We start from the raw sequence: 26731 nt of genomic DNA, 5'->3' as shown, positions 1-26731 counted from the left end.
CGGTTGAACCGCCCAAGGCAGGAGGTTGCACCGCCTGGGCTCAGTCTCCGAGCGAGACTGGGAGGTGCAACTGCTCCATACAGGAGGAGGCACCGCTTGAGCTCAGTCTTCGAGCTATGGCAGGAGGTGCAACCGCCCCTGACAGGAGGTAGCACCGCCCAAAGGCTCGGTCTTCGAGCTCTGCCAGGCGGTGCATCTGCCTCAGTCGGGAGGTGCAACCGCTTGATCCCGGAATTCCAGGAATTGATAGTTTTGAGCTCCAAATTTGAACTGGGTTGGGGCCTATAAATACCCCACCCATTTAGCACTGAAATGGCACGAACTTACACCGAAATCGCTTTTATCGTATGAACGTCGTATTTCAGTTTGCGCTTATATTCTGATTTCCATCATAACTGCAAACTGCGTTCATATCTTTACTGCATCTCTCCTAGTCAAAAGTTGAAGTGATTTACGAATCGGCTTTCTTACCAAAATCACTTCTATCGAACGAACGTTGTTTTCGAGTTTAATCGCATAAGGTTTTCCGCTGCACTAATTCACCCCCCCCCCCCCCTCTCTTAGTGCTTTTGATCCTAACAATTGGTATCAGAGCGGGGTTAACTCTCGAACGGATTAAAACCCAAGAGAGCTGGCATACGACGAAAACCAAGAGGGCCATTCTATTACACGTCCACCCTTGTTCAATGAGACGGACTACACCTATTGGAAGACCCGAATGAGGATCTTTCTTATTTCTATGGATTTTGAACTTTGGAATCTTCTCGAAAACGGATTTTCGAAGTCTTCTGTTCCAATGATCGATTGGAATAAATTGGAGAAGAAGGCTTTCGCTCTTAATGCAAAGGCTATGAATGTCTTATTTTGTGCACTTGATAAAAACGAATTTAACCAAGTTTCGACTGGCGAAACCACATTTGATATTTGGCACACACTCGAAGTGACTCACGAAGGCACAAGTAGAGTGAAAGAGTCAAAAATCAATCTTCTGTTACATTCTTTCGAACTTTTCCGGATGAAACCGAGTGAGACCATTGGCGACATGTTTACCCGTTTCACGGATGTCGTCAACGGTCTAAAAGGACTCGAAAAAAGTTTTTCGGATTTTGAGCTCGTAAATAAGATTCTAAGATCCCTTCCTAAGAGTTGGGATCCTAAAGTCATTGCTATTCAAGAGGCGAAAGATCTGAGCAACTTCCCTCTTGAAGAACTAATCGGGTCATTAATGACCTACGAGATGACTTGCAAAGCTTATGAAGAGCAAGAAGACATTCTTCCAAAGAACAAGAAGGATATGACACTTAGAACTTCAGAAGACCACTTGAGAGAAAACTCAAGTGATGAGGACTGTGATGATGACTTGGCACTTCTAACAAGAAAATTTAAAAAATTCATTAAAAGAAACAAGTTTAAGAATGACGCAAAAAATAAACTTGAACCCAAAAAGGACCAAGTTATATGCTATGAGTGCAAAAAGCCGGGACACTACAAGAGTGACTGTCCCCAAGCCAAAAAGAGAACATCAAAGAAGAATGCGCTCAAAGCAACGTGGGATGACTCAAGCGCGTCCGAAGAAGAGGAGTCCAACACCGAGCAAGTTGCTCACTATGCCTTAATGGCCATCGGAGAGGAGGTAACGAATTTAATAGATGCAGATTTATCATTTGATGAATTATTAAATGTCATCCATGACTTATTTGATGAATGCAAGATTATTAGTAGAAAATATAAATTGCTAAAAAAGGAGCATGATAGTCTTACTTGTAATTTCGATAAGTTAAAAACTGAATATCATGATAGTTTAAGTTCATGCATAAAGTGTCATGATCTAGAAACTCTCCAAAAGGAAAACTTGCTACTTAAGAACACCTTGAAGAAATTCGAGGTTTGTAGCAAGTCATTGAACATGATCCTTGCAAACAAGGGTCACGTTCCCAAAAGAAGTGGAATCAGATTTGTGAGAAGTCCTCACCAAAATCCAACCACCTTCATAAAATGCCCCATCTTACATGTTCGACACCACAGCAAATGTAACTTTTGTTGCAAACTTGGACACAAAACGCATTATTGTCCATTCAAGAAAATTAGTCCAAACAAATTAATTTGGGTTCCTAAAAGAACCATGATAAATTCTATGCAACATGATAAACAATGTAGATCTATTTTTGAGGCACCCAAAAGCAAATGGATACCTAAAAATCATCCTTTCTTGTAGAAACCTATACCATCGTAAGCTAGGAGCAAGATATGGTACCTTGATAGTGGATGCTCAAGGCATATGACCGGAGATTCATCTCAATTCTCTAACCTCACTAGCATAAACGAAGGCTATGTCACCTTCGGAGACAACAACAAGGGTAAAATCATTGGCAAAGGAACCATAGGTAACAAATCCAACTTCTTTATCGAAGATGTTTTGTTAGTTGATGGTTTAAAACATAACCTCTTGACATTAGTCAATTATGTGATAAATGATATATTGTCAGATTCGAGTCTAATGCTTGCATCATTGAAAAACCACACAAAAACACATTTATGATTGCATTAATACAAAATAACGTATACACTATTGACATCAATGATTTGTGTAATGAAATATATTTTTCGGTTTTAAATGAGGATGCTTGGTTATGGCATAGAAGATTAGGTAATGCTAGCATGAAACTAATCACTCAAATATCATCTAAAGAACTTGTAAGAGGTATTCCTCATATCAAGTTCATCAAAGATAATGTATGTGATGCTTGCCAATTAGGTAAACAAATTAAGGGCAGTTTCAAATCTAAGAATCAAATAAGCACCTCTAGGCCCTTACAATTGATCCATATGGACTTGTTCGGACCAATCTCTACATCAAGCCTAGGAGGTAGTAAATACGCCTTCGTTATTGTGGATGACTATAGCAGATACATATGGACTTACTTCTTAAAACAGAAAAATGAATGCTTTAGATATTTTACCAAGTTTTGTAAACTTGTTCAGAATGAGAAGGGTTCTATGATTTCGTCAATTAGAAGTGATCATGGTGGTGAATTTCAAAACCATGATTTCCAAGAATTTTGTGAACTCAATGGATACAACCATAATTTCTCTACTCCTAGAAATCCTCAACAAAATGGAGTAGTAGAAAGAAAAAATCGAAATTTACAAGAAATGGCTAGAACCATGTTGAATGAACATAGCCTACCCAAATATTTTTGGGTCGAAGCCATAAATACTGCATGTTATATTTTGAATAGAGTTCTAGTAAGACCCTTACTCACCAAAACTCACTATGAGTCTTGAATTCAAATTGAGTTTAATGGGAGAATTAACATTCTTCTTAGGCTTACAAATCAAACAACTGAGCAATGACATCTTTATTAGTCAAACTAAATATACTATGAATTTGCTGAAAAAGTTTAATATGAATAACTCAAAAGCTATTAACACTCCTATGAGCACCTCCACTAAGTTAGAAATTGATGAAAGTGGAGAAAGCTTCGATCAAAAAACTTATAGGGGTATGATAGGAAGTTTACTTTACCTCACTGAAACTAGACCAGATATCATGTTCAATGTAGGACTTTGTGCTAGATTTCAATCAAACCCTAAGATATCTCATCTCAAAGCAGTTAAAAGAATACTTAGATATCTTAATGGTACCACAAATCTAGGATTATGGTACCCAAAATCAGAGAATCTTGAGTTAATTGCTTATGCTAATGCGGACTTTGCTGGCTGTAGACTAGATAGAAAAAAGCACATCAGGAACATGTCAATTTTTAGGACATGCTCTTGTTTCCTAGTCATCTAAGAAACAAAACTCGGTTGCACTATCAACAACCGAAGATGAATATATTGCAACAAGTGCATGCTATGCACAAGTTGTATGGATGAAAAACACCTAGGAAGATTATAAAATTCATCTTAAAAATATTCCTATTAAATGTTTTTTTGGTAATTAAAAGTAAATTGATTATGTGTAAAGTTTCTACAAATAGCTTTATCTATACAAGTCATAGACAAAGCCAAGTAAGTAACTCATAGTTATGACTACACATGCTGTAGACTATAACTCCTAATTACAATCATCAAAGAAAATGTTTATCCAGATATATCAAAACTACCTATGGGTACATAATTTGGCATCATTCCCAAGATCTTTAGCTAATAGCAAAATTGAATTTGATAAAAATATCTTTTTCTCTTTGGGTAAAGTGCACCGTTTTGAGATCTTGCTCCATACAGGATCTTGAGTCTCTAATAATCTCTTTCAATAGCTGAGCATTGTTTGTTTGTTGGCATTCAAATATTCTGTTACATCTCTCCTTCCACATCCACCAAATAGCGTATCTGAAAGTAACCTTTGCTAGTTGTGTGAGAGACCCCTTTCTTTGAGTGCGATCATATTCCTATTAAATGTGATAACACAAGTGCAATATGCTTAACGAAAAATCCTATACAACACTCAAGAACAAAACATATTGATATTAGACATCACTTTATACGAGATCATGTTACTAATCATGATGTAAACATAGAATTCATTGATACTAAACATCAACTAGCTGATATTTTTATAAAACCTCTTAGTAAAGAACAATTTGATTTCATAAGAAGAGAATTAGGAATGTTGATGTGTCCGAGTACATAAACTAGTAACAATTATCTTTCGGACTTTATTGAATGATCAAATCACTTGATTGCCATTACATGCCAAAATAACATGTTGGAAATTATGTGCTGAATACAAAAATTTCCATAACAATAAGCATGTTTTATCCTCATCATTGTATTTGAAAATCTGTAGCATAGTCTTGTCCGAATGCATGAAAGTGTTCATTTCATGTTTGGATTCGCTTAATAATTTGTATCCTAAAAATCGGATTTTCTCATACACTTATATATGAAATATATTTTTCTGAAATGGATTTGATGAAATGATTCCTGCTTATAAATTCCATCTTGAAATATGGATGATAGTGTTTTTACTTGCAAAGATTTGCTTCACATACATATCTTGATACCTAAAGCATGATTTAATCTCTCATCGGTTTTAACTTCACTCAGTTAACTCAATTATTAATTGATTGTCATCATCAAAAAGGTGGAGATCGTTGAATCTCGGATTTTGATGATGAAGTCAATTGTCATTTGTTATCTAATATATATGTTGAGATAAGTGTGCAGGATTAACTACGATGAAAGTAAAATATGCAGTAGGAGTTGCACCGGAGTCAAGACAATGATCACGTTGGTTGTATAGATAAAGCTATTTGTAGAAACTTTACACATAATCAATTTACTTTTACTTAAAAAAAAAAAATGATCACGTTGGGAGTTCGAGAGTTCAACGGAAGTTCGGACAGTCGTCGGAGGTTCTGCGGGAACAAATCCGAGAAGTCCATGAGCTTGCCAAAGAAGCTCGTCGGAACTCGCCAAGTGGATCGTCGCAAGTCCAGGAGTTTGCCGGAAGTCCGCAGGAGCATCATCGAGGGTTCATCGGATGATCGACGAAAGTTCGCCGGAAGAAGCAATTGACGCACCGGAGCAAGTTGCAGTAAATGTCTTAGGGAATATCGTAATTAGCACAATGATTAAGTTGGAAATGGGAGGTGATCCCATTAACTTAATCTTGGGGCAATTGGGCCCTTGAAAAACCCAAATTGGGCCGAATAGATCAACCTATTCGGACCCTAATTTCTGCTAGGCGGTTGAACCACCCAAGGCAGGAGGTTGCACCGCCTGGGCTCAATCTCCGAGCGAGACTGGGAGGTGCAACCGCTCCAGCCAGGCGGTGGCACCGCCTGGGCTTAGTCCCCGAGCGAGATTGGGCGATGTAACCTCCCTTGACAGGAGGTGGCACCGCTTGGGCTCGGTCTCCATGTCATATCCCTCACTTTTGAAAATTATTAATAAGGATTTATATGTAAATTGGAGGACCTATATGTAAATATAAAAATTTCAAGGACTAAACTGTTAAGTTGCAAAAAGAAAAAAAAAAAAAGAAAATCGAAAAATTCGGTTTTATCCCACCGCCTCCCACGCTCTCTCTGTTTCTTAGGAGCGGTGGGGCGTGGGGAGAATAAGAAGAGAAGTTGAGGGAGAAGAGAAGAAAAGAAGAAGAAGAGGGAAAAGAAGAGATTAGGAAGAAGAGGGAGAAGAGAAGAAAAGAAGAAGAAGAAGAAGAGAGAGAAGATGGAGAGGAGAGAGAGAGGGGCAGTAGCTGCAGCTAGGGCTGCAGCACCTCTGTTTCCCGCAAGTGGAAACAGAGGAGAGGATGTGTGGGGCGTTGGGGTGGAGAAGGGAAGAAGAAGAAGAAGAAGAGAGGAGGATAGCTGTGGCAAGGCTGCAGCGAGGAGGTGTGTGGCGTTGGGGAGGAAAAAGGAAGAGGAGAAGAAGAGAAGGAGAAGAAGAGGGAAAAGAGAGGGAAGAGGGAGAGGAGCGAGAGGTGGCAGCAGCTAGGGCTGCAGTACCTCTGTTTCCTGCAGGTGGAAACAGAGGAGAGGTGTGGGGCGTTCGAAGAGGAGAAGAAGAAGAAGAGGAAGAGAAGAGGAAGAGGAAGCAGGAGAAGAGGTTGTGATACCTCTATTTCCTGCAGAGGAAACAGAGGAGAGGGTGTGTGTGACGCCGGGGAGGAGGAGGGAAGAAGAAGAGGAGAAGAAGAAGAGAAGGGAAAAGAGGAGCTGCGGCTGCGGCGGTGGAAGCTGCAGTTGGAAGAGAAGGAGAGGAAGAGATGGTGAGGAAGAAGAGAAAAAGTAGAAGCGGGTGAAGAGGCGGCACCTCTGTTTCCTGCAGGAGGAAACAGAGGAAAGGAGGTGTTGTTCGTCGGGGAGAAGAAGGGGAGGAAGGAGAAGAAGAGAAGAAGAAGAAAGGAAGGAGAAGGGAAAGAAGTAGCTGTGGCTGCGGCTGTGGCAGCTGCAGCTGTGGCAGGGAAAGTGGAAGAGGAAGGAAGAAGGGAAGGAGAGGAAGAAGAGAAGGGGAAGAAGGGGCTGCGGCTGCTGCGATGGCAGCTACAGTTGGAAGAGAAGAAGGAGAGGAATATGAGCAGGGGAGGAAGAAGAGGCTATGGCCATGGTTGAGGCTGCGACTACAGCAGTGCAGCTGGGAAAGAAGAGAAGGAAAGGAAGAAGAAGAGAAAGGAAGAAGGGAAGGAGAGGAAAAAGGGAAAGAAGGGGCTGCGGCTACGGCGATGGCAGCTGCAGTTGGAAGAGAAGAAGGAGAGGAAGATGAGCAGGGGAGGAAGAAGAGGCTGTGGCCGTGGCTGAGGCTGCGACTGCAGCAGTGCAGCTGGGAAAGAAGAGAAGGAAACGAAGAAGAAGAGAAAGGAAAAGGGAAGAAGAGAGGAAGAGGAGAAGGGGAGGCAGCTATGGCAGTGGCAGTTGCATCTGGAAGAGAAGGAGAGGAAATAGAGCAGGGGAGGAAGAAGAGGCTGCGGTTGTGGTGGCTGCGGCCATGGTTGCGACTGCGACCGCGGCAGTTGCAGCTGAGAAAGAAAAGAAAGGAAAGGGGGGAAAAGGGGCTGTGGCCGTGATTGCGACTGCAGTGGTGGCGGCTGCATCTGCGACAGCTGTGTTTGGGAAAGAAAAAGTACGAATGAGAGAATGGGGGAAGGAAGTAGTGTAGTGGAAGGGGCTGCGGTTGTGACAACAGCTACGGTCGTGGCTATGACTATAGTAGTGGCAGCGACGATGGCTGCGACAGCTACGTTTGAAAAAGAAAATGAAGGAATGAGAGTAAGAGAGAGTAGGTGACTATGCCTCTATGTTCTGCATGAGCTGCAGTTGTGGAGGAAAAAGAAAAGATATGTAGAAAACGAAACAGAGAGAGGACACGGAGGAAAAGTAGAAGGATTTGGGCTGGCACCTTCTTTGGATCTTCGGATCGAAATCTTTGAAATGCAAGTTTCCTGATCATTTCTTCTATAATTGTTCTAAATTTTCTTATTGCAAGTATTATGACCTTCCTCGTGCAAGTGTTCTTATCTTTTCTATTGCAAGTGTTCTGATCCTTTCTATGGCAAGCATTCTAATCTTTTCTCTTGTAAGTGTTCCAATCCTTCTTATTATAAGTGTTTCGATTTGTTCAAAGCTTATTTCATTGGAAACTAGACTCGTAGATCTTTCTTTGATACCTGGATTGAAAGATTTAGAGTTTGATCTTGTTCCAATCCTTCTTATTATAAGTGTTTCGATTTGTTCAAAGTTTTCTGTTGAAACCGACCCTGTGAATTCTGTAAAATTGAGATTTGTTCTTTGATCTTGGGTTACTAAATCTATTGTAACTCTTTGTTGGAAACTTCGATTCATACGAGACTTATTCTATCTGAAAGTAAATTAAAATATCTTTTCAATGATATATTTCTGAGTATATTGGAGCACGATTGATAGTTTGAATCATTTGTTCAATGTGCCTCTTGAATTATGCCAGAAATCGAGCTTTGGTCGATTTCGTATATTCTGGTTTCATTCCTTTGGAAATTGATATCCTTTAGCTTTCTTATTCAATTGAGCTTTATATTACTGCTTTGAATTCTTGTATGCTCTTGTCCTACATGTATTTGGATACCTAAATCTGTTATGTAAACTTCATGTTTGTATCGTAATGTTTCATAAAGGCACATGTACATTTCGTTGTTCCACATGTGCTTCCGATATGTCCCAATTTATTGTTCACAATACCCTTTTGTACTCTGGTATTTGTGGGATTATTTGGACCTTTGCCAGAAATGGTAAAGGGTATGTGCTTAGAGCCCGCGATGCTCTAGATTATGTTTGGTGGTCATTCAGAAATGAATAGACCATATTATGTTTGGAATCCCACTTCACCTTATATCTGTTTGATATGAAATTCAGAGCCGACCTAGCACTTGGGTAGGATGAGAGGGCTCGAGTAGGAAAGGACTACCCGTGGATGGAGTCGAGAACTCATCACGGCGTGGAGCCACCACTGAGTTAAACCTCACATGCACTATGTTAGGGTACGACGTCTGAGTTTCTATTTCGTATTCGTTCTTTGATATGCTTCGAAATGGTCCATATGCCATTGATATGTTCCGAAATGTTTCATTTGTGATTAACATGCTCCGAAACATTTCATACGCCATTGATAAGCTCCGAAATGTTTCATTCGTTATTGATATACTCCAAAATGTTTCCTATGCCATTGATATACTTCAAAATGCTTCACATACTATTGATTTATTTCGAAATGTTCCATTTGTCATTGATATGATCCGGAATATTTTATACACTATTGGTATGCTCCAATTACTCTGTGCTTCATTTGCCATGAATTGATATGTTCTGAAATGTCCTATTTGCCATTGATATGCTCTGGCACATCTCATACGCTATTGATATGCTCCAATTACTCTATGCTCCATTTGCTATGAACTGATATGTTCTGAAATATCCTATTTGCAATTGATATACTCCGGAACATCTCGTACGCTGTTGATATACTCCAATTACTCTATGCTCCATTTGTTATGAACCAAATATGTTATGAATGAAATGACATTTGCGATTCTGTATCTAATGAGATGATATCCTTGAATCTCTTGGATTCTGTCTTGTATTGTGATATCTTATTTGTTTGAAACTGTCCTTTCTCGTGCTAGATATGCTTTGTCACTTGCTGAGCTGTTTTTAGCTCACTCCGTTGTTATATAAATCTTTCAGGTCAGCTTGTCACTCTTTGAGATGTTTGAATTGGGTTGAGGCAGTTGAGAGCTATTCAGAATTATGGGCAAGTCTTGTTGGTTATTATATTATTGTTGTATAAGCATATTTTGTATATAATGAAATGTTGTCGATGAATCGAAATGGATATACTATGTAAAAGTGTTAGAAGATCTCTCTTATGTGGAATTTCGGAATGTTAAGTCTAGTTTATGATAATATGAACTTGTGGTGAATAGTTGGAGTTCTGATTGTATAATTTATTTAGCTTGTGGATTCATAAATGTTGTTCATGTTTGTCAAGTTGGCTTGGGTTGCCATAAATGTGAATTATCGAGTGATGTGATATATGATTATAAACTGCACAGGTTTTATAGATGTGAATTTGATAGAATGTTTTTCAGTATCCTCAAATGTGTGTTTGGATCCTGGATTGATTTGTTTTCTTAAATTTTAATATCTTGGATATTTTGAGGGGCTTGACAGATGTGGTATCAGAGCATTGTTTGAGGATTACTGAAATATTTGATATGTTGACGTGCAAAATATATTGAGGTCTAATGAACTATAGTGATTGGTGGAAATTTTCTTTGATGCATTTTAGGAATCTGGGATTATAAGGACATTTGGTCCTCCTATTTCATTTGTTTCTGATTAATTAAGGGGAATGAAAGGATTGATTGGGGATATTGAATCAGAGTGGCGCAGCAGAAGCATGATGAACCTAATTTCATTGGTGGTAGAAAAATGGATGATGCAAATGGAGAAGATATTTGATGTTCAAAATTATTCTGATGATCGAAAGATTTCTTTTGCCACCTTATATTTGAAGTAGAGGCTGATTATTACTGGGAACAATGAAAAGAATTTTTGTAGATCAATGGCAAGAATGACTAGGACAAGTTTACCAATAAAAATATGATTAGAAATGAATCAGAAAGTGATAACAAGAGGGTCAAGACATTTGGATTTGAAAAGGAAGTCACCATAAAAGATTCAATCACGTGTGAATTGCAAGTTAAATTATGAAACAAGTTTGTGTTTGTGGATGACTAGAGTCTATTTTGCTTATTGAAAGTTAGATCATAAAATAAAATGCTGCCCTTTGAACAAGAAGAAAGAGTCACTGCCTCATAAATCATCAACCCATGTTAGAGTGTATGCTATCACTGAATATGATTCTAAAGCTTTTGAATCAGTGGTCAAAGGTATTATGCATGTTTATGAAAGAATGCAAATATTTGTTTGACCATGGATCCCGTCTACGATTTGATTGGTAATATTTTTCTTATCACTTGGGTATTCAACCTAGACCATTGCATTATGTGCTATATGTAAATACGATCATTGGAGATTCTTTGATAACGAACTTGAATCTGGTCCTCTTGTTTGATTTTTATTGGAGAACTTGAACTTTTTGCTGATTTATTTCTCCTAGAGATTTGGAGTTTTGATATTATACTAGGTATGGATTGATTATCTTCTTATCATACCAGTATGGATTGTTATATAACTAATGATTACTTTTTACATATTAGATCAGCCCATCTTTTATTTTGAAAGTATTGGACATGATTTATCTCCTTGCCTAATGTATCCCAAGATGATTTGCCTGAATTGCCTCCAAAACGTGACTTTGCTTTTGATTTGGTCTTTGGGACAATCCCAATATCTAAGCCTCTCTATAGAATGACATTATTTGAGTAAAAATGGAAATAGAAAAGCAACTACAAGGACTATTAAATAAGGATTTTATTTAGCTTAATATTTCATCATGGGGTGCTCCGGTATTAGTTAAAAAGATGGAGGGAACATTGAGCCTTTGTATTGATTATAGACAATTGAATTAGGTGACTATCAAAAATGAGTATTTCCTAAAGTAACGACTTGCTTGATTAATTGCAAGGTGCGCAAGTATTTTTAGAAATTGATTAAAGGTCGGGCTACCATCTATTGAGGATCAAGGAGGAGAATATTTCGATCATTCTTGGATAATTGTGTCATTATATTGTATTGATGAAATTATTTGAGAGCAGGAGGAGGAAATAAAGATATCATAATCCTTATCTTTTCATCGATTGAGCTATGATCAATTTAGAGGACTAAATTTTCTTTTAAGGAGGGGAGAGTGTCATATTCCTCACTTTTGAAAATTATTAATAAGGATTTATATGTAAATTGGAGGACCTATATGTAAATATAGAAATTTCAAGAACTAAACTGTTAAGTTGCAAAAAGAAAAAAAACAAAGAAAACCAAAAATTTCGGTTTTATCCCATCGCCTCCCACGCTCTCTCTGTTTCTTAGGAGCGGTGGGGCGTGGGGAGAAGAAGAAGAGAAGTTGAGGGAGAAGAGAAGAAAAGAAGAAGAAGAGGGAAAAGAAGAGATTAGGAAGAAGAGGGAGAAGAGAAGAAAAGAAGCAAAAGAAGAAGAAGAGAGGGAAGATGGAGAGGAGAGAGAGAGGGGCAGTAGCTGCAGCTAGGGCTGCAGCACCTCTGTTTCCCGCAGGTGGAAACAGAGGAGAGGATGTGTGGGGTCTTGGGGAGGAGAAGGGAAGAGGAAGAGAAGAGGAAGAGGAAGCAGGAGAAGAGGTTGTGATACCTCTGTTTCCTGTAGAGGAAACAGAGGAGAGGGTGTGTGTGACGCCGGGGAGGAGGAGGGAAGAAGAAGAGGAGAAGACGAAGAGAAGGGAAAAGAGGAGCTGCGGCTACGGCGGTGGAAGCTGCAGTTGGAAGAGAAGGAGAGGAAGAGATGGTGAGGAAGAAGAGAAGAAGTAGAAGCGGGTGAAGAGGCGGCACCTCTGTTTCCTGCAGGAGGAAACAGAGGAAAGGAGGTGCTGTTCGTCGGGGAGAAGAAGGGGAGGAAGGAGAAGAAGAGAAGAAGAAGAAAGGAAGGAGAAGGAAGAGGATGAGGGAAAGAAGTAGCTGCGGCTGCGGCTGTGGCAGTTGCAGTTGTGGTAGGGAAAGAGGAAGAGGAAGGAAGAAGAGAAGGGGAAGAAGGGGCTGCGGCTGCTGCGATGGCAGCTGCAGTTGGAAGAGAAGAAGGAGAGGAATATGAGCAGGGGAGGAAGAAGAGGCTGTGGCCGTGGCTTAGGCTGCGACTGCAGCAGTGCAGCTGGGAAAGAAGAGAAGGAAAGGAAGAAGAAGAGAAAGGAAGAAGGGAAAGAAGGGGCTGCGGCTGCGGCGATGGCAGTTGCAGTTGGAAGAGAAGAAGGAGAGGAAGATGAGCAGGGGAGGAAGAAGAGGCTGTGGCCGTGGCTGAGGCTACGACTGCAGTAGTGCAGTTGGGAAAGAAGAGAAGGAAAGGAAGAAGAAGAGAAAGGAAAAGGGAAGAAGAGAGGAAGAGGAGAAGGGGAGGTAGCTGTGGCAGTGGCAGCTGCAGCTGGAAGAGAAGGAGAGGAAATATAGCAGGGGAGGAAGAAGAGGCTGTGGTTGTGGTGGCTGCGGCCATGGCTACGACTGCGACTGCGGTAGTTGCAGCTGAGAAAGAAAAGAAAGGAAAGGGGGAAAAAGGGGCTATGGCCGTGATTGCGACTGCAGTGGTGGCCGCTGCATCTGCGGCAGCTGTGTTTGGGAAAGAAAAAGTAAGAACGAGAGAATGGGGGAAGGAAGTAGTGCAGTGGAAGGGGCTGCGGTTGTGACAGCAGCTACGCCGTAGTCCCCAGACGATACAGGAGAATCCAATCCATTGGACCTATCTATCCTCAATTACCATGTACCTATAGTCCCTTATCCCTCTAATATCCCAGAGATCATATATCGAGCATGGTGCTGTCAGACCCATACAGTTTCTACTCGAGTCTCACTCTAATCGGATTCTCCCGGAGAACTCTTTCTCTCTCAACCGAATGACCCTGGCCAGGGATTTGTCTGAGCAAGAACACATGGGATTTTCCTTTCATAATGCCAAGAGTGGATGATCCTCTATCGATACTCAATAGCCCTCGTAAGGTCGACTACCACTCCCAATGACTAACTGTACTAGATCTGGGACAGCCAAACCTATAAGTCTAGTATCAAAGAGTGGAGCACTCATACAAGACATCCTTGGTGTCTCAAGTCTAAGGACCAGATACACCACTAGGACTACGAAATCGCTGTTTGACAATTAGGCATCATCAACCATCCAGCATTCTGTAAGCGGATCAATCAGTGAACTCATTCTCCAATAAGCACATGTACTGTATCCCTAGTGTCCCTACACGAGCAGCTATGAGACCAGCTGCATCCATCATATAGACGGGTATACAGCACACCAGTATGTCCGGTTATCACAATGTCCCTCTTGAGTAACCTATGATCGAGATTATTTAGGATATGTGTTTAAAGGTGAATCAATCTCATTATCGTGATCTCATCACGATCCGATTCCCATTGCATAAATCCAAGGACATCACAATATATATATGTATATATGCAATAGTTATAAAGTGATATACGCCAAAATATAATAAGCAAAAAGATTCTGTATCAAGTCACACGTGCCATCACTCACGTGATTGGCTTGCTGGGCACCTATGACTAGCACACTATACCCGGTATACAATCTCTAGGATATTAGATGGATGAGGGACTATAGGTATATGGTAAATAAGGATAGACAGGTCCAATGGATTGGATTCCCTTGTATCGTTTGAGGATTGTGGCGTAGTTGCCTAGTACGTCCGTAGTCGATGAGTCGAGTGAATTATTATGGAGATAATAATTCACTAAGCCAGAAGGAGTTCTGACAGGTATGACTCATAGCCAGCTCGATATTAGGCTTAGAGGGTCACACACATATGGTAGGTGTTACGATGAGTAGAGGTTTAGATATGAGATATCCGCTGGAACTCCTATCTTATTCAATATCCAATAAGCCCCTAAATTATTGGATCTCATGGACAAGATCCAATAAAAGCCCATAAGAGATTATTGGATAGAGATCCATTAATCTAAAAGGCTTGGGTTATTGGTTCATCGACGCCTCGTCTTATTCTTCGGTGCATCGTCCTCTCTTGTGGCCTATTGCCCAATCGGCTAGTTAACCTCTGCAACTCCGATTTCCTTGCCATACTATCCGCTCTTCTTGGCCCGATGCCCGAACTCATGGCCCGAAGCCTTCTGTTGATACATCAACCGATCCTTCGGCTCGACGTCCAATCTTCTGACATGTTTTTCTCTAGCCCAACATGATTCTTCCTACTTTAATTGTCTCTCCCTGATCAAAGCATTTAGCTTCACTCAAAATGCAGATTAAATCATAAACACTATCAATTGGTTTAATCATCAAAATCTAAGATTCAATAAGCACCACTATGATGATTGCTAATCTATTGACAAAAACCTTATAGTGTAAAATATTTAAAGAATATGTTCTTAGAATGGGGCTTGTGAGCAAGTCATAAAATATATGATGATATATATTTATGTTGACGTTATTATTGATATTCTTCTTACTTAATTAAAGTTATTTGTTTCTACTATTCTGTTTACATTTATATTTATGCATATTATAGATGAATGTAATAACAGCATTGTCTTGACAAGATAAATTACAGAGGTCATTATGGACTATATTAGCAATGACTAACAATATTGTGGAACATAGAAGGGAGTATGACATTGATGATATACAACCGTTATAACTCGCATTGATAGTTGGACTTAATATAATATTATTATGTTTATTAGACTTATTAGCTTATTTTAAAATTCATAGCCATATATAAAATACTTTTTAAAATTCTTTGGAATCCAATTAGGTAAAATTATTTTCAAATAATTTTTGTTTTGTTTTATTTTGATTTTGAATATCTCATTTTTCTATCTTATCAATTATGGGTAAGCGGGAGAATGTTAGATTTTGTAGCTTTTTATAGTTGTATAAGATATATATAATATAACTAATTGGATTCTGATAAAATATATTGGCCAATAGAAAAGAAGTCCACTTAAAGTAGGATTTCTTAGGAGATAACTTTGATGGGAGGAACTCTCCTAATAACTCATCCTAGATCCTCTGCGCTCGCCTATATATAGACAGAACCTCTAGGGACTGAATACAGAAAAGTAATAAGAAGACATCTCAAGAGGTTATAGTTGAGGGATGACAGTATCTCTCTTAACTCTTCTCCCTAAACCATCAATCTAAGTAGTCCTATGAAAAGATAGGAAGAGAGAATGATCTAATTCCTCTTTGCAGATTGACAGTGATTTAAGATCCAAAGATGGTGCTTTTCCAGATCAAACAGAGATCTATTTGGGATGACATCAAAAGGTATGTTTCGTTAAATCAGATCTAAATATTTGATTTCAATCCTAACATAAAAGATTATTTCTACATTTAGTATAGCATATTATAGTTTTTATGCTTATAGTAGTAACACCAATTTAAATCATAACCTCTCTCTCTCCCCCAGTGCCTTCTAGGTGCTTTGGATAATCTCTATTGTCATGAGCTTATGCAGAGAATAATGCTTGGGGCATGGTTTTTGAGTGTGCAGCTTGGCATACAATGATCTCTGTTGTCATGAGCTGATGGTGAAGAAGCGATGGCCGATGGGAATTCATCGTTCTTTTTTGGGTTGGTCATCTTGGCATACTCATATGAGGAGAGCAAGCAAAGCCATGGAGAAGGGGGACAATACGAAGACGAAATTTAGGAGATGGGCGGAACGCTTTCTCTCGAGGGGCAAGAATGGGAGGCTCGAGATATTGAAAATGGATATATGATGTGCGACATGCTCTAGCTCCGACAAAAAGACGTTCGTAGGTGTCGCGACATCGGAGTTTGACGATTGGGTTGGGAGGAGACGCAGTCTAACAGTGCCGACGACACAACGATAACAACGGAGAGAGGCCAATGCAGAATTCCGTAGAGAGAGGCGACTGTAGTCCACTGACATCACCGTTGGGTAGGTTGTCTAGAGGATAGTGAAGGATATTGACGCTACCGTTGGGTAGGTTGTCTGGAGGATAGTAAAGTAGGAGGGGAAGGAAAAAGTCGAAGAGAGGATAGCAAAACTTTTAATAGAAGTTATCCTATCCTTCAGTTAATAGTGTTAGTAGACAGGTTAAATACTAAAGATAACTTACAACATGAAATAATCTATAATTAACCTTTAATAATTGAAAATAAAGATCTATTCCATATCTAGACCACTTATTTGCTTTAGGATTTATGCAGGGATACGTGGGATCATATGATGTCCTTCCCACCCAAATTTCTTTTCTCTTGATCGTGCCGTCGGTGTTCGAATATGGGTGGCGTAGGAATCAAAATGACATTTGACGACAGAGCAGATTCCATCATACCAATTTGATTAATTTCTCGTTGAAGAAAGACAAAAGCTTGAAGATATCTTACTCGCAAAGAATTCGAGGTTTCTAAGGTTGATCCACTTCCTAACTCAGTGATCCATGGGGATAGAAGGTCAGAGGTGTGTTTTCTCTCGTTTGTATTCATGATCAATAGCTTCTAAGTTTTCCCTTTGATGCTTATTAACTCTGAAATCTCCACTTCGAAAAGAAACAGAAAACAGGGGATACGGAGATTTTTATTTCTTGTTTATTATATGTATGTGAATCCGAGTGAGCATGTGGTGGTTTCTGTGTGGAAAGACCTCTTTGTGATTTTGGGAAAGTTCTCACGTACTGTTGTTTGATGACTGCTAACGATTTACAAAGACCGGTTAGGACATCGTCTTGAGCTGTAGGATTGTGAAATTTTTCATTCATCAGAGTTGTCAATTTGTGTATGGTTGATATGTGCATAGTATCTCGATTCATTGTGTAGCCCTTCATTAACACAAAAACTACCGAATATAACTTCTAATCATGAAATTGCTTGGTGATCTTTTTCTTGTTTGATCTTATTTTGCCCTTCACCTCGTTTTCTACAAAGATAACTTAAGACTCCCTGCTTTTTTTTCCGAGGGACTGATTGATGCACCGTGGTGTCGTCTAGGGGCCAGGCGCCCGCCTGAGCCGCATGTGGCTCGGGTCGAGCCTCAGTGCGTGGAGTTCATTGATCTGGTTCGATCACCACAATGCCCCGGCCTTTACGCCGCAGCCCTAGAGTTTTCTAGACCGGCGTCGCACCCTCCCCCTCCCCGGTCCCCGATAACACCCCTTTCCCTCCTTCTCCGCTGCAGCCGCCGCCTCCTCCACCACACCGCCACCCGAACTCCGACTTCCTCCCCCCTCTTCCTCCGGCCGCCAGTGTCTGCCCCTTCCACCTCGTCCTCGGTAACCCTCTCTCACCCTCGCTGTTGCACCCTCCCCCTCCCCGGACCCCACAGCACCTCTTTCCCTACTCCTTCGCTGCGGTCGTCTCCTCCTCCTCCTCCACACAGTGCCGCCCGAATCCGGATTGCCTCGTTCTCTGATCCCTCCTTCGGTGCAACCCCCCGACCTTCCTCGAATCCGACAGCCGCCCTTCCTCCTCCTTCCTGCTCCCCTCCAACTGACGGCAACCCAGCTCTCATACCCTGACAATCCCCTCTCCTCCTTCTCCTCCTCCTCCCTTCTCCTCCTCGGATAGCTCCTTGCTTCCATCCCAATTGACAGCAACCTCCCTCCCCATACCCCAATAGCCCCCTCTGCATCCTCCTCCTTCTATGAATTTTTTTAGTGTAGTCTTTGAATTTTGTAAACAACTGAATCTGTCATTGGCTCATTACTATTTCCTAGTGTTTTGGATTGTCACTACAGTTTTAGAATCTTGAATCATGGCTCTTGTAAGTAGTGCTTCATGAATCATCAATAAGAAACTGAAAGAAGGATCGTACATGGAAGTACAATCTTGTTTTGTGATCATTGATAACCATGTTTTGTTTTGCCATTTTTATTATTGGAATTGGACAATGTAATTTGGTACTTCAAATGAATATAATTTCGATGTTCCATTTTTATTTTAGCGATCGTATTTATCAATCATGATATATATTTTTTATATTTTAATATTTAAGAGCATCTCGTTTCGCTCAAGCAAGCGCCTAGTGCCTCGAGTATTTTGGCACCTTAGTGCTTTCTAGCGTCTAACACTTTCGACTACACTGTTGATGCATATTATTATATACTTATGCTTTCTCTTACTCACATTAAGTATAAAAAATTAAGTATAAAAAAATATGAAAAACAATTGTGTTCTTCTATTGCAGGAATTTGTTTGCTTGGGTTCTTTTTCAGTTGATTTGAACACTCAGCACCATTTCTTTTACTCCAAAAGTACAACAAGAACACTACAAGGAAACAACTTATATGAGTATGGACAGGACTGCTAAGAGAAGAGTGGCATTTATATTGATTGATGGGATAGGAGATGTATGTCTCCCTCGGTTTAACTACAAGACTCCCCTTCAAGTGGCGAATATTCCCAACTTGGATGCAATAGCTTCAGCTGGTGTTAATGGTCTCATGGACCCTGTTGAAGCAGGTTTGGGTTGTGGGAGTGACACTGCACACCTTTCTATATTGGGCTATGATCCAAGGATCTATTACCATGGTCGAGGGGCATTTGAGTCAATGGGTGCTGGACTGGCCATGTCACCTGGAGACATTGCTTTCAAGGTAATAATATGTCTTGTAATCCATCCAAGTTTCAAAGTATCATTTCTGCACAGTCAGATATAATGCCTCATGTTCTAATTAGATATATGATAAGATTTAAAGTGATAATTACCTCACGTTGTATATGTGCACATATTTATGCACTTGTGAAAGAAGCATGTACTTTTTGTGTATAGTTACATAATTTGATCTAATATTTATATGTAAAAATATTAAATCTTCCCCTCCCCCCTCTGTGCCCCTGAAGATTTATGGTAAGTGCTGAAGACCATTCTGGTCCTAACATCGTCTCCATAACCTGGTTAAAACCATAATCTCAGAATGGTTTGATAATGGAACTAGTTTGGTTGTAAAAATATAAAAGCATGTTTATGAGTGGTCAAGATGCAACAGGATCTGTAAAGATTTATTCACAACCCAGTTTGTGTGTTAAAGGGTACGTACTGCCCCTTATAAGTATTATCGTGTTAAATAAGCTTAATCCAATGGCACTATGATGATATTTTATTTTCTGGTGTTGTGCTGCCTTTGCAGATATCATGATTCATCTTGAAGTATGGTGCTTCTCTTATTCCGTTTAACTCAAATATATGAACGATTTTCAGGATAGGCCATGTATCTCAATGGTATTCTTGTTAGTTGTTAAATTGTCATCACTAAACAAAAAAAAATCTGTCCCTCTAGCTTGGAGTATGCATGAAATTGTATCTCAGGACTCTAGCTCTTCAGACATCTTGCAATATTCATCACATGATGTACCTAATTATTTTAAATAATTCAATTCAGAAGGTTGCTTGTTTGAAAGCCTGATGCTTCAAGGCAGATTGTTTTAGCTTCAGTTCTATCAACAACCAGCTATATAGTATACTGACTATTTGGGGCTAGCTTCATGGATCCTTTCCTGCCATTGAACCTTGTTCTGTTCTGCTAAGACATTTTCTTAATGTTTCATTACTTGAGGAGCAAGTTCAATGGGGGGAATCAGGAATGTACAATGTTCGTGTCTAGGAAGCAACCAAAAACTCATGGGGCCCAAGGTTGAAAACTCTGGATTCTACGGTCAAAAAGAGGGTGTTAGGCTCATCGAGGTTTCAGTTTTACATTCAAGAACAACGATCAGTGCTAAGATGTGGCATTTCGTTGCACCCCTTTATTGTGAAACCCTTCATATTTCTTGAATGCCATATACACATTCATGTTATGTACATATTTACATACTTGTGCAGAGGGATGCAAGAATATGCATACAATCTATATGTTACATTAGTATCATGTTTGTTAACTTTTCTTTCACCTTATAACTCTTTTTTTAACAACTCCAGTCAAATTTTGCTACTTTGGATGAGAAAAGTGGAATTGTGACCAGCAGGCGGGCTGATCGGCATTTTGAGGAAGAGGGTCCTATTCTTTGTGCTGCTTTGGATAGAATGAAGCTTCCATCTTTTCCAGAATATGATGTTAGAGTCAGGTGCAGTCGATTCTGATTTATGAAACAAGGAAATTACCAATTTGATAGTTGTTCAATTGCTTAGTCAGGATCTCTAGTTAGTTAAACACTGCTCTTTGAAGGAACTTTGTCTGCATAGTTGTCCGAGTGCTTTAGTCAGGATCTCTTAGAAGAAACTTTGTCTGCATTGGTCCTCTTGATAGTAAGATTTAATGCATTTGTTATAGTGATATTGAGGCTTATTTTTCATTTTCCACGAGTGTCACTGGCATGTCTTATTTTGACTGAACAACTGGGTTTATTTATTTCATCAGATAGCTTTGTTGATACGCATTATGCCAAATATTATAGTGAAACATACTTATATATAAGTTCTCTAGTAACTTGGCCAATTATTTATTTAATTATCCCTATTTAAGGTAAGATTATTAGGTGAATTATAGTTAGCCGCATTATCAATTCAGTATATATCTTGAACTTTATCCATTGCTGTTCTGCACCAGTAAGTAAAAAATCACTTTTAGCAAGCTTATTAATTTCTTCATTTCAGTTCTTCACTGATAAATCATAATTAAACGATAAAAAGATATTATTAGAGGGAACTTGGAGATGAATTTTTCTGTTGGACTAACAATGCTAGTAGTGATTTCTTATTCTATCAGGTATGCCACTGAGCACAGATGCGGGGTTGTTGTGAAAGGGCCAAAGTTAAGTGGCAATATTTCTGGAACTGACCCATTAAAAGACAATCGCTTACTTCTGAAGGCAGAGGCCTTGGATGATACAGAGGAAGCAAAAAACACTGCAGCTGTTGTCAATGAACTGTCAATAGAAATGTCTAAAATTCTTGTTGCCCACCCTTTGAATGCAAAACGTGCAGCTGAAGGGAAGAATATTGCAAATATTGTACTTTTGCGAGGTTGTGGAATTCGAATTGAGGTCAATCTAAACCACTTTTAATTTTAGTTCTTTTTTTTTATTAGTGTTGTGTTACCCTTATTTAGCTTGATTGATTTTTTTGCTGCAACCAATTAATTTGGTGCTGGATGTTCTCTAAATATCTTGAATATGTTGTGCCCATTTCTTTTCAGCCTTGAAACATAATGAACTCATCAGAGAATGTTTTTTTGGTTGTCTATATCCAAGTATCAAAGGTCGATTAAGAGAAAAGAAAGTAACTTTAGTATTTTGCTATATTGACTGCTAAAATTTATGTCATGAACTTGGTCAATAACTTATATTCTTTTTCATTAATTCAGAATGTTTAAGAATCTAAACCTTTGTCCTGTGACACATTAGAAAATTGACCTTATAACTGTATTCGTTAATCTAGAACCTAGCATTCTTCCTTGGTTTTTAGATATTAATAATATTAATTCTTTTTTGGTTACAGAGAGTTGTGATGTACCCTAAAACAAGTTGACTTCTGTGAAGTTTACTAGGGAAACAATGATTTTTTTTCTTGGAAGATCTAAATTGGATGCTAGGGTATCCAAATCATAATTCGCAATACCATACCGTACCGGTATTTCGACCTGGGCTCGGTACCAGTACGGTACGGTATACTGAGCGGTACACCCAGGTGTGCCGAGACTGTAGCACTGCTACAGTGCTACAATGCACTCGGACCGGTAACAAGCGGTCCGCATACCGACAACCTGTCGGACCGGTATGTATCGCCCGTATCGGGCGGTTCGGTACGGCAGACCCTGATCCAAATTACCCTTTATTTCAGTGATTTAAAAAGGTGCTCGGGCGCTCGGGCGAGGCGAGGCGAGGCTCGAGCGCCTCGCTAAACTTCCAGGCGGTGCGCTTCAAAGAGGCGCCGCTTACGCGCTCGCCCGAGCCCAGGCGCTGGGCGCTTCGGGCGAGCGCCTGGGTTAAACCAAGCGACCGAACCAGGATTTTAGGTCTGGTTCGGTCTCCGGTGGTTAGTTGGTTCAATCGAACTAACTAAAACCGATATCAACTATCGCTGCCCAACCCTAACCCTGCTCGTTGCCGCTGCGGCTGTCGCTGCTCGCAACCGCTGTCGCTGTCGTTGCTCGCCGCTCCCGCTCCCGCTGCGGCTGCTCGCCACTGCCGCTGTCGCTGCCGTTGTCGCCACTTACACTCCCGCTGCCGCTGCCTCCTTACACTCCCGCTGTCGCTACCTCCTTACACTCCCACTACGCTGCCTCCTTACACTCCCGTTGCCACTGCCTCCTTACATTCCCGCTCCCGTTGCCGCTGCCTCCTTACACTCCCGCTGCTGTTGCCTTCTTACACTCCTGCTCCCGCTGCCGCTGCCTCCTTACACTCCTGCTCCCGCTGCCGCTGCCTCCTTACACTCCCGCTGTCGCTGTCGCTGCTGCTTCCTCTTTTCTCAGTCAGCACCCTCTTACACTCTTTCTTCTTCTCCTTCTGTATACTGTTAACAGTATACTGTATACTGTTAATATTGTTAGGTTTATTTAAAATTATTATTTTTCAATACTGTTAATTATTATTAATTATATTATATATTTTTATATTTTAGTGTCTCGCTTTGCTCGGGCAAACGCCTGAGCGAGCGCCTAGTGCCTTGGGCATTTTTGGACCTTAGCGCCTTTTGGCGTCTAGCGCTTTTTAAATCACTGCTTTATTTTGGTACCAAGCCCAACCTGGACATTGGGAAACTAATGATTAAGGACTGGATATATTTAATATTCGTCTATCAATCAACTGATACTATACAACTTTCATAATACTTTACTTTCAAAGCAGGACCATTTGATGTTACTTATTCTATAATGAAAAAGAAAAATTCTTCTCATCAATTTTTTCTAGGGTGATACTTAGATTTTGGCCTAAGCTAATTGAATGATCCCACTTGGCATTTAAGCTTGCATTTTCAAAAATTAAGTAATTGCCTTTTGAATATTTGTACCAAAAATCTCATATATTAGTGTCTACCAGGTTCCTCAATTCGAGAAGCAGCATGGACTATCACCGTGCATGGTAGCTCCCACCAAGATTATAGCAGGATTGGGTTTATCATTGGGAGTTGACATTCTTGAAGCACCAGGAGCTACTGGAGATTATCGAACACTTCTAACTTCCAAGGCTACAGCAATAGCAAAGGCACTTTCTGCTCCACTACAGCCATCCCCATGCATTTTTGTGCCAGGAGAGGATGAACATAAGCCGGGCCTATCCCAAGGATATGATTTTGGATTTCTTCATGTCAAGGTATATGGTTTGCCTTCCACTTGGAGTAGGATACGAACAATGCTTTATCATTGAAACACTATGTTGATGATCCACTTGTCTATCAACAAGACATAATATGTTTTTGTGCATTGCTCATATTCTGAGAGTATGTGGCAATATATAGATTAAAAGTTATGCTTTTGCTTAGATGCAACTCTTCAGTACTAAAAATGGCTATGTTTTAAAAGGGGTATGATGTCAAGTCTCATTTTAATGCTTCGAAGAAAAAGTCGACCAACAAATTGTACAACATGCTAGATTTAGCTGGTTAAACATGTCGTTCAGTCATATACATAACTTATTTATGCAGTATTACCTTGAGATTTTTTTTTCATCCCTAAAAGTCTGACCCTTGATAGCAAATCTCTACTTCTAGAGAAATGTTATACAGCTATGCCGGAGTGATACAAATAAATTTTGTGAGAAATCTAAATTCTGGATGGAGCGTTCTCCACTCTCAATCACCCACCTACCTATACAAATAAAAAAAGAAGGAAAAACTTAAAAACCTAGCAGACAGAGGACAAACATGCATCCATGCAGTCACACCTACACACCCTGAAAGCACCGATGGCCTGAAATCACTGGGAAATTCCCCCACTTCTTGGGACCCAAATTTATCCCTCCTGCTAGTACTGGCCACATCGTCCAGTGATGGTTTTACCAATGGAACAATAGTTGCATTTTGTGCATATAATTAACAATTCATTTCATGTATTCTTGTTATCGTGGCAGGCTATAGATGATGCTGGTCATGATAAGGCAAGCATTTTGAAAGTTAGGGCTTTGGAAGCCGTCGATCGAGCCATCGGTCAGCTGACTAGACTCCTCTGGCAGGCAGAAAAATCTGGCAAGTACAAATATTACTTGTGTGTCACTGGTGATCATTCCACACCAGTAGAGTATGGTGATCATAGCTTCGAACCTGTTCCATTTGCTTTGTGCCAGTTAAGGGACTTTGTTAGTGCTGTGGGGGAGTCAAACTTGATGCAAGTGTCACTCGAGGCTTTCCCACTTCCTTCAGTGAAGTCTGGGGAAGATCTAACAAATGATGACGTAGAAATGCCAGAGGAAGCAAACAGCAGGCTTAAAGTTTTCAGTGGAGATTCAGTGTGCCAATTCAGTGAGATTGCAGCTGCAAAGGGTTGTTTGGGAAGGTTTCCTGGAAGTGAGATGATGGGGGTGATAAAGAAGTTCCTTAAGCTGAAGAATGAATAAATAGTTCACTGAAAAAATGCATTATTTTGGAGAGCCAGGTCCTCTGAAGTGTGGATTTATTAACAACTGAGTAGATAATGAATCTGGTGAAGACCCACAATGTTTATTGGACTGCTTGGAAGGATTGTGCTGTCCTTTATACACCTAGAAGGTAAGGTTTAAACTACTTTCGATATATGTTTACTGAGGTTGTCATAACAAGAGCATTTATGGAATTGGCATGCTCTTTGAATTTTCTCGTTTTCAGCAGTGTTGCAAATTTTCTTGTAATACTGAGACACAATGTTGCCATCCAACGTCAAATAAATAGTAACCTCTTATGATATTCTTCCAATTGTATGTTGAGGTGGAAACTGGTGGAATGGCCAGTTAATCTTGCATGCATATATATAAGAATAGCAGAATATTAATGACCAGTGCTTGGGATTATTCATGCAAGAGAGGAACATGAAGAAGAACTTGGCTCCATTTAAATTTGAACCGACTTCGACCTTGGTTGCTCATTTGTGAATGTGAGAGCCAGAGTTTAGAAGTTCAAATTATCTTGGATTTGGTATCACTGCTTGAGCCTGACCTTTACTCATCCAGTTAAATCTGAACAACAATACCTATGCGTATGTTTTGTTCTTTGAATTGGAAGTATTAACTCTAAATCTTGGGTCATTGTATTGCATAAATATTGAAAGGGGCAATTAAGAACATTATGTCGTAGTAGATCTATCACCGAGAAAATAAGAATATAGGGGAAATTCTAAATCATGGAAGCATCACTGTCACCTCGGCAAAAGAAAGGTTCTGTTGATCTCCCAGTCAAACCTCACAGATAATGCGTGCGTGCAATCACAATCAAGGAGATGAACTCGAATACAAATGCAAGACTCATCTCTTCTACATATTTTTCATAGTCTATCCTAGTGCAAATCTCTCCCCAAGCATCATATCTTCTTCCTAAGTGCTAATTACAGGCGCGCGCACGCACACAGTCAGTGCTCATCCGCTTTGGATATGGATACCACTAGAAGTGGACGTTTTCATGTGATGAGGTTGACACAAGTGTGAACTTCAAGACCACAAGAGAACAATCCAAGCTTTTTGAAGGATTACAGGAGTCGGAAACCACAAAATTCATGTTTCTCAGTCCGAATGGAGAACTTTCATGGTGATGCTCCCTCCCTACATGAATCCCACATGATAAGAGTAAACAAATTGGAGATGCTATTCTTGCAAACCAGCTTAGATTCTGCAAAAAAAGCCAGTTTTATAGGAGTGGTTTATGACCTAAATTCTTCTTGGGCCTGTGATGATACATGTACTTTCTGGTGTAATCTTTTCAGAAGAGAAGTTTTTTATGATTTAACATGGCCAGGTGAATAGATTTCACGGGAATCCAATAATGTCTGAAACCTTTTTTAAGCTTTGGGAGAAACTTTCGACTGATAAGAAGGTAAAAGTACAAAAAAATCTGGGACTGCATATTGTATTAGCTTCTAACAGCCTGAAAAAGGAGGGTTACAAGAAGTCCCTTTGACCACTGAAGAAAAAAGAGGTGGCTCTCCTCCGTCCAAATAGCTGTACCACAGTGTGCCAGCCATGGAGGCAGATGAACCCTCAGCTTGGCC

General features: G+C 40.1%; 1 protein-coding gene across 1 annotated transcript; it reads left to right on the top strand.

Annotated features, from left to right (window-relative positions):
* Positions 1-17613: 17613 nt before the first annotated feature.
* LOC135678980 (uncharacterized) lies at positions 17614-25437 on the top strand. The gene is made up of 6 exons (XM_065192283.1): positions 17614-17893; positions 18808-19216; positions 20539-20684; positions 21326-21602; positions 23601-23873; positions 24630-25437. The coding sequence occupies exons 2-6, from the start codon at positions 18908-18910 to the stop codon at positions 25110-25112; spliced, it is 1488 nt and encodes a 495-aa protein (XP_065048355.1). The 5' UTR covers positions 17614-17893; positions 18808-18907; the 3' UTR covers positions 25113-25437.
* The last annotated feature ends 1294 nt before the right edge of the window (positions 25438-26731 follow it).

The sequence above is a fragment of the Musa acuminata genome, chromosome BXJ1-7 (genome assembly GCF_036884655.1).
Source record: "Musa acuminata AAA Group cultivar baxijiao chromosome BXJ1-7, Cavendish_Baxijiao_AAA, whole genome shotgun sequence".
Taxonomy (NCBI): domain Eukaryota; kingdom Viridiplantae; phylum Streptophyta; class Magnoliopsida; order Zingiberales; family Musaceae; genus Musa; species Musa acuminata.
Note: the sequence above shows the minus strand (reverse complement) of the source record. Positions and strands in the feature narration are given on the sequence as shown.

What these genes read in the sequence shown, in the direction of transcription:
- LOC135678980 (XM_065192283.1), top strand. Translation starts at nt 18,908, where the DNA reads ATGAGTATGGACAGGACTGCTAAGAGAAGAGTGGCATTTATATTGATT. An exon ending in GTTGTGGAATTCGAATTGAG is followed by an intron (nt 21,603 to 23,600) that starts GTCAATCTAAAC and finishes AGTGTCTACCAG; the next exon opens with GTTCCTCAATTCGAGAAGCA. An exon ending in TTGGATTTCTTCATGTCAAG is followed by an intron (nt 23,874 to 24,629) that starts GTATATGGTTTG and finishes TTATCGTGGCAG; the next exon opens with GCTATAGATGATGCTGGTCA.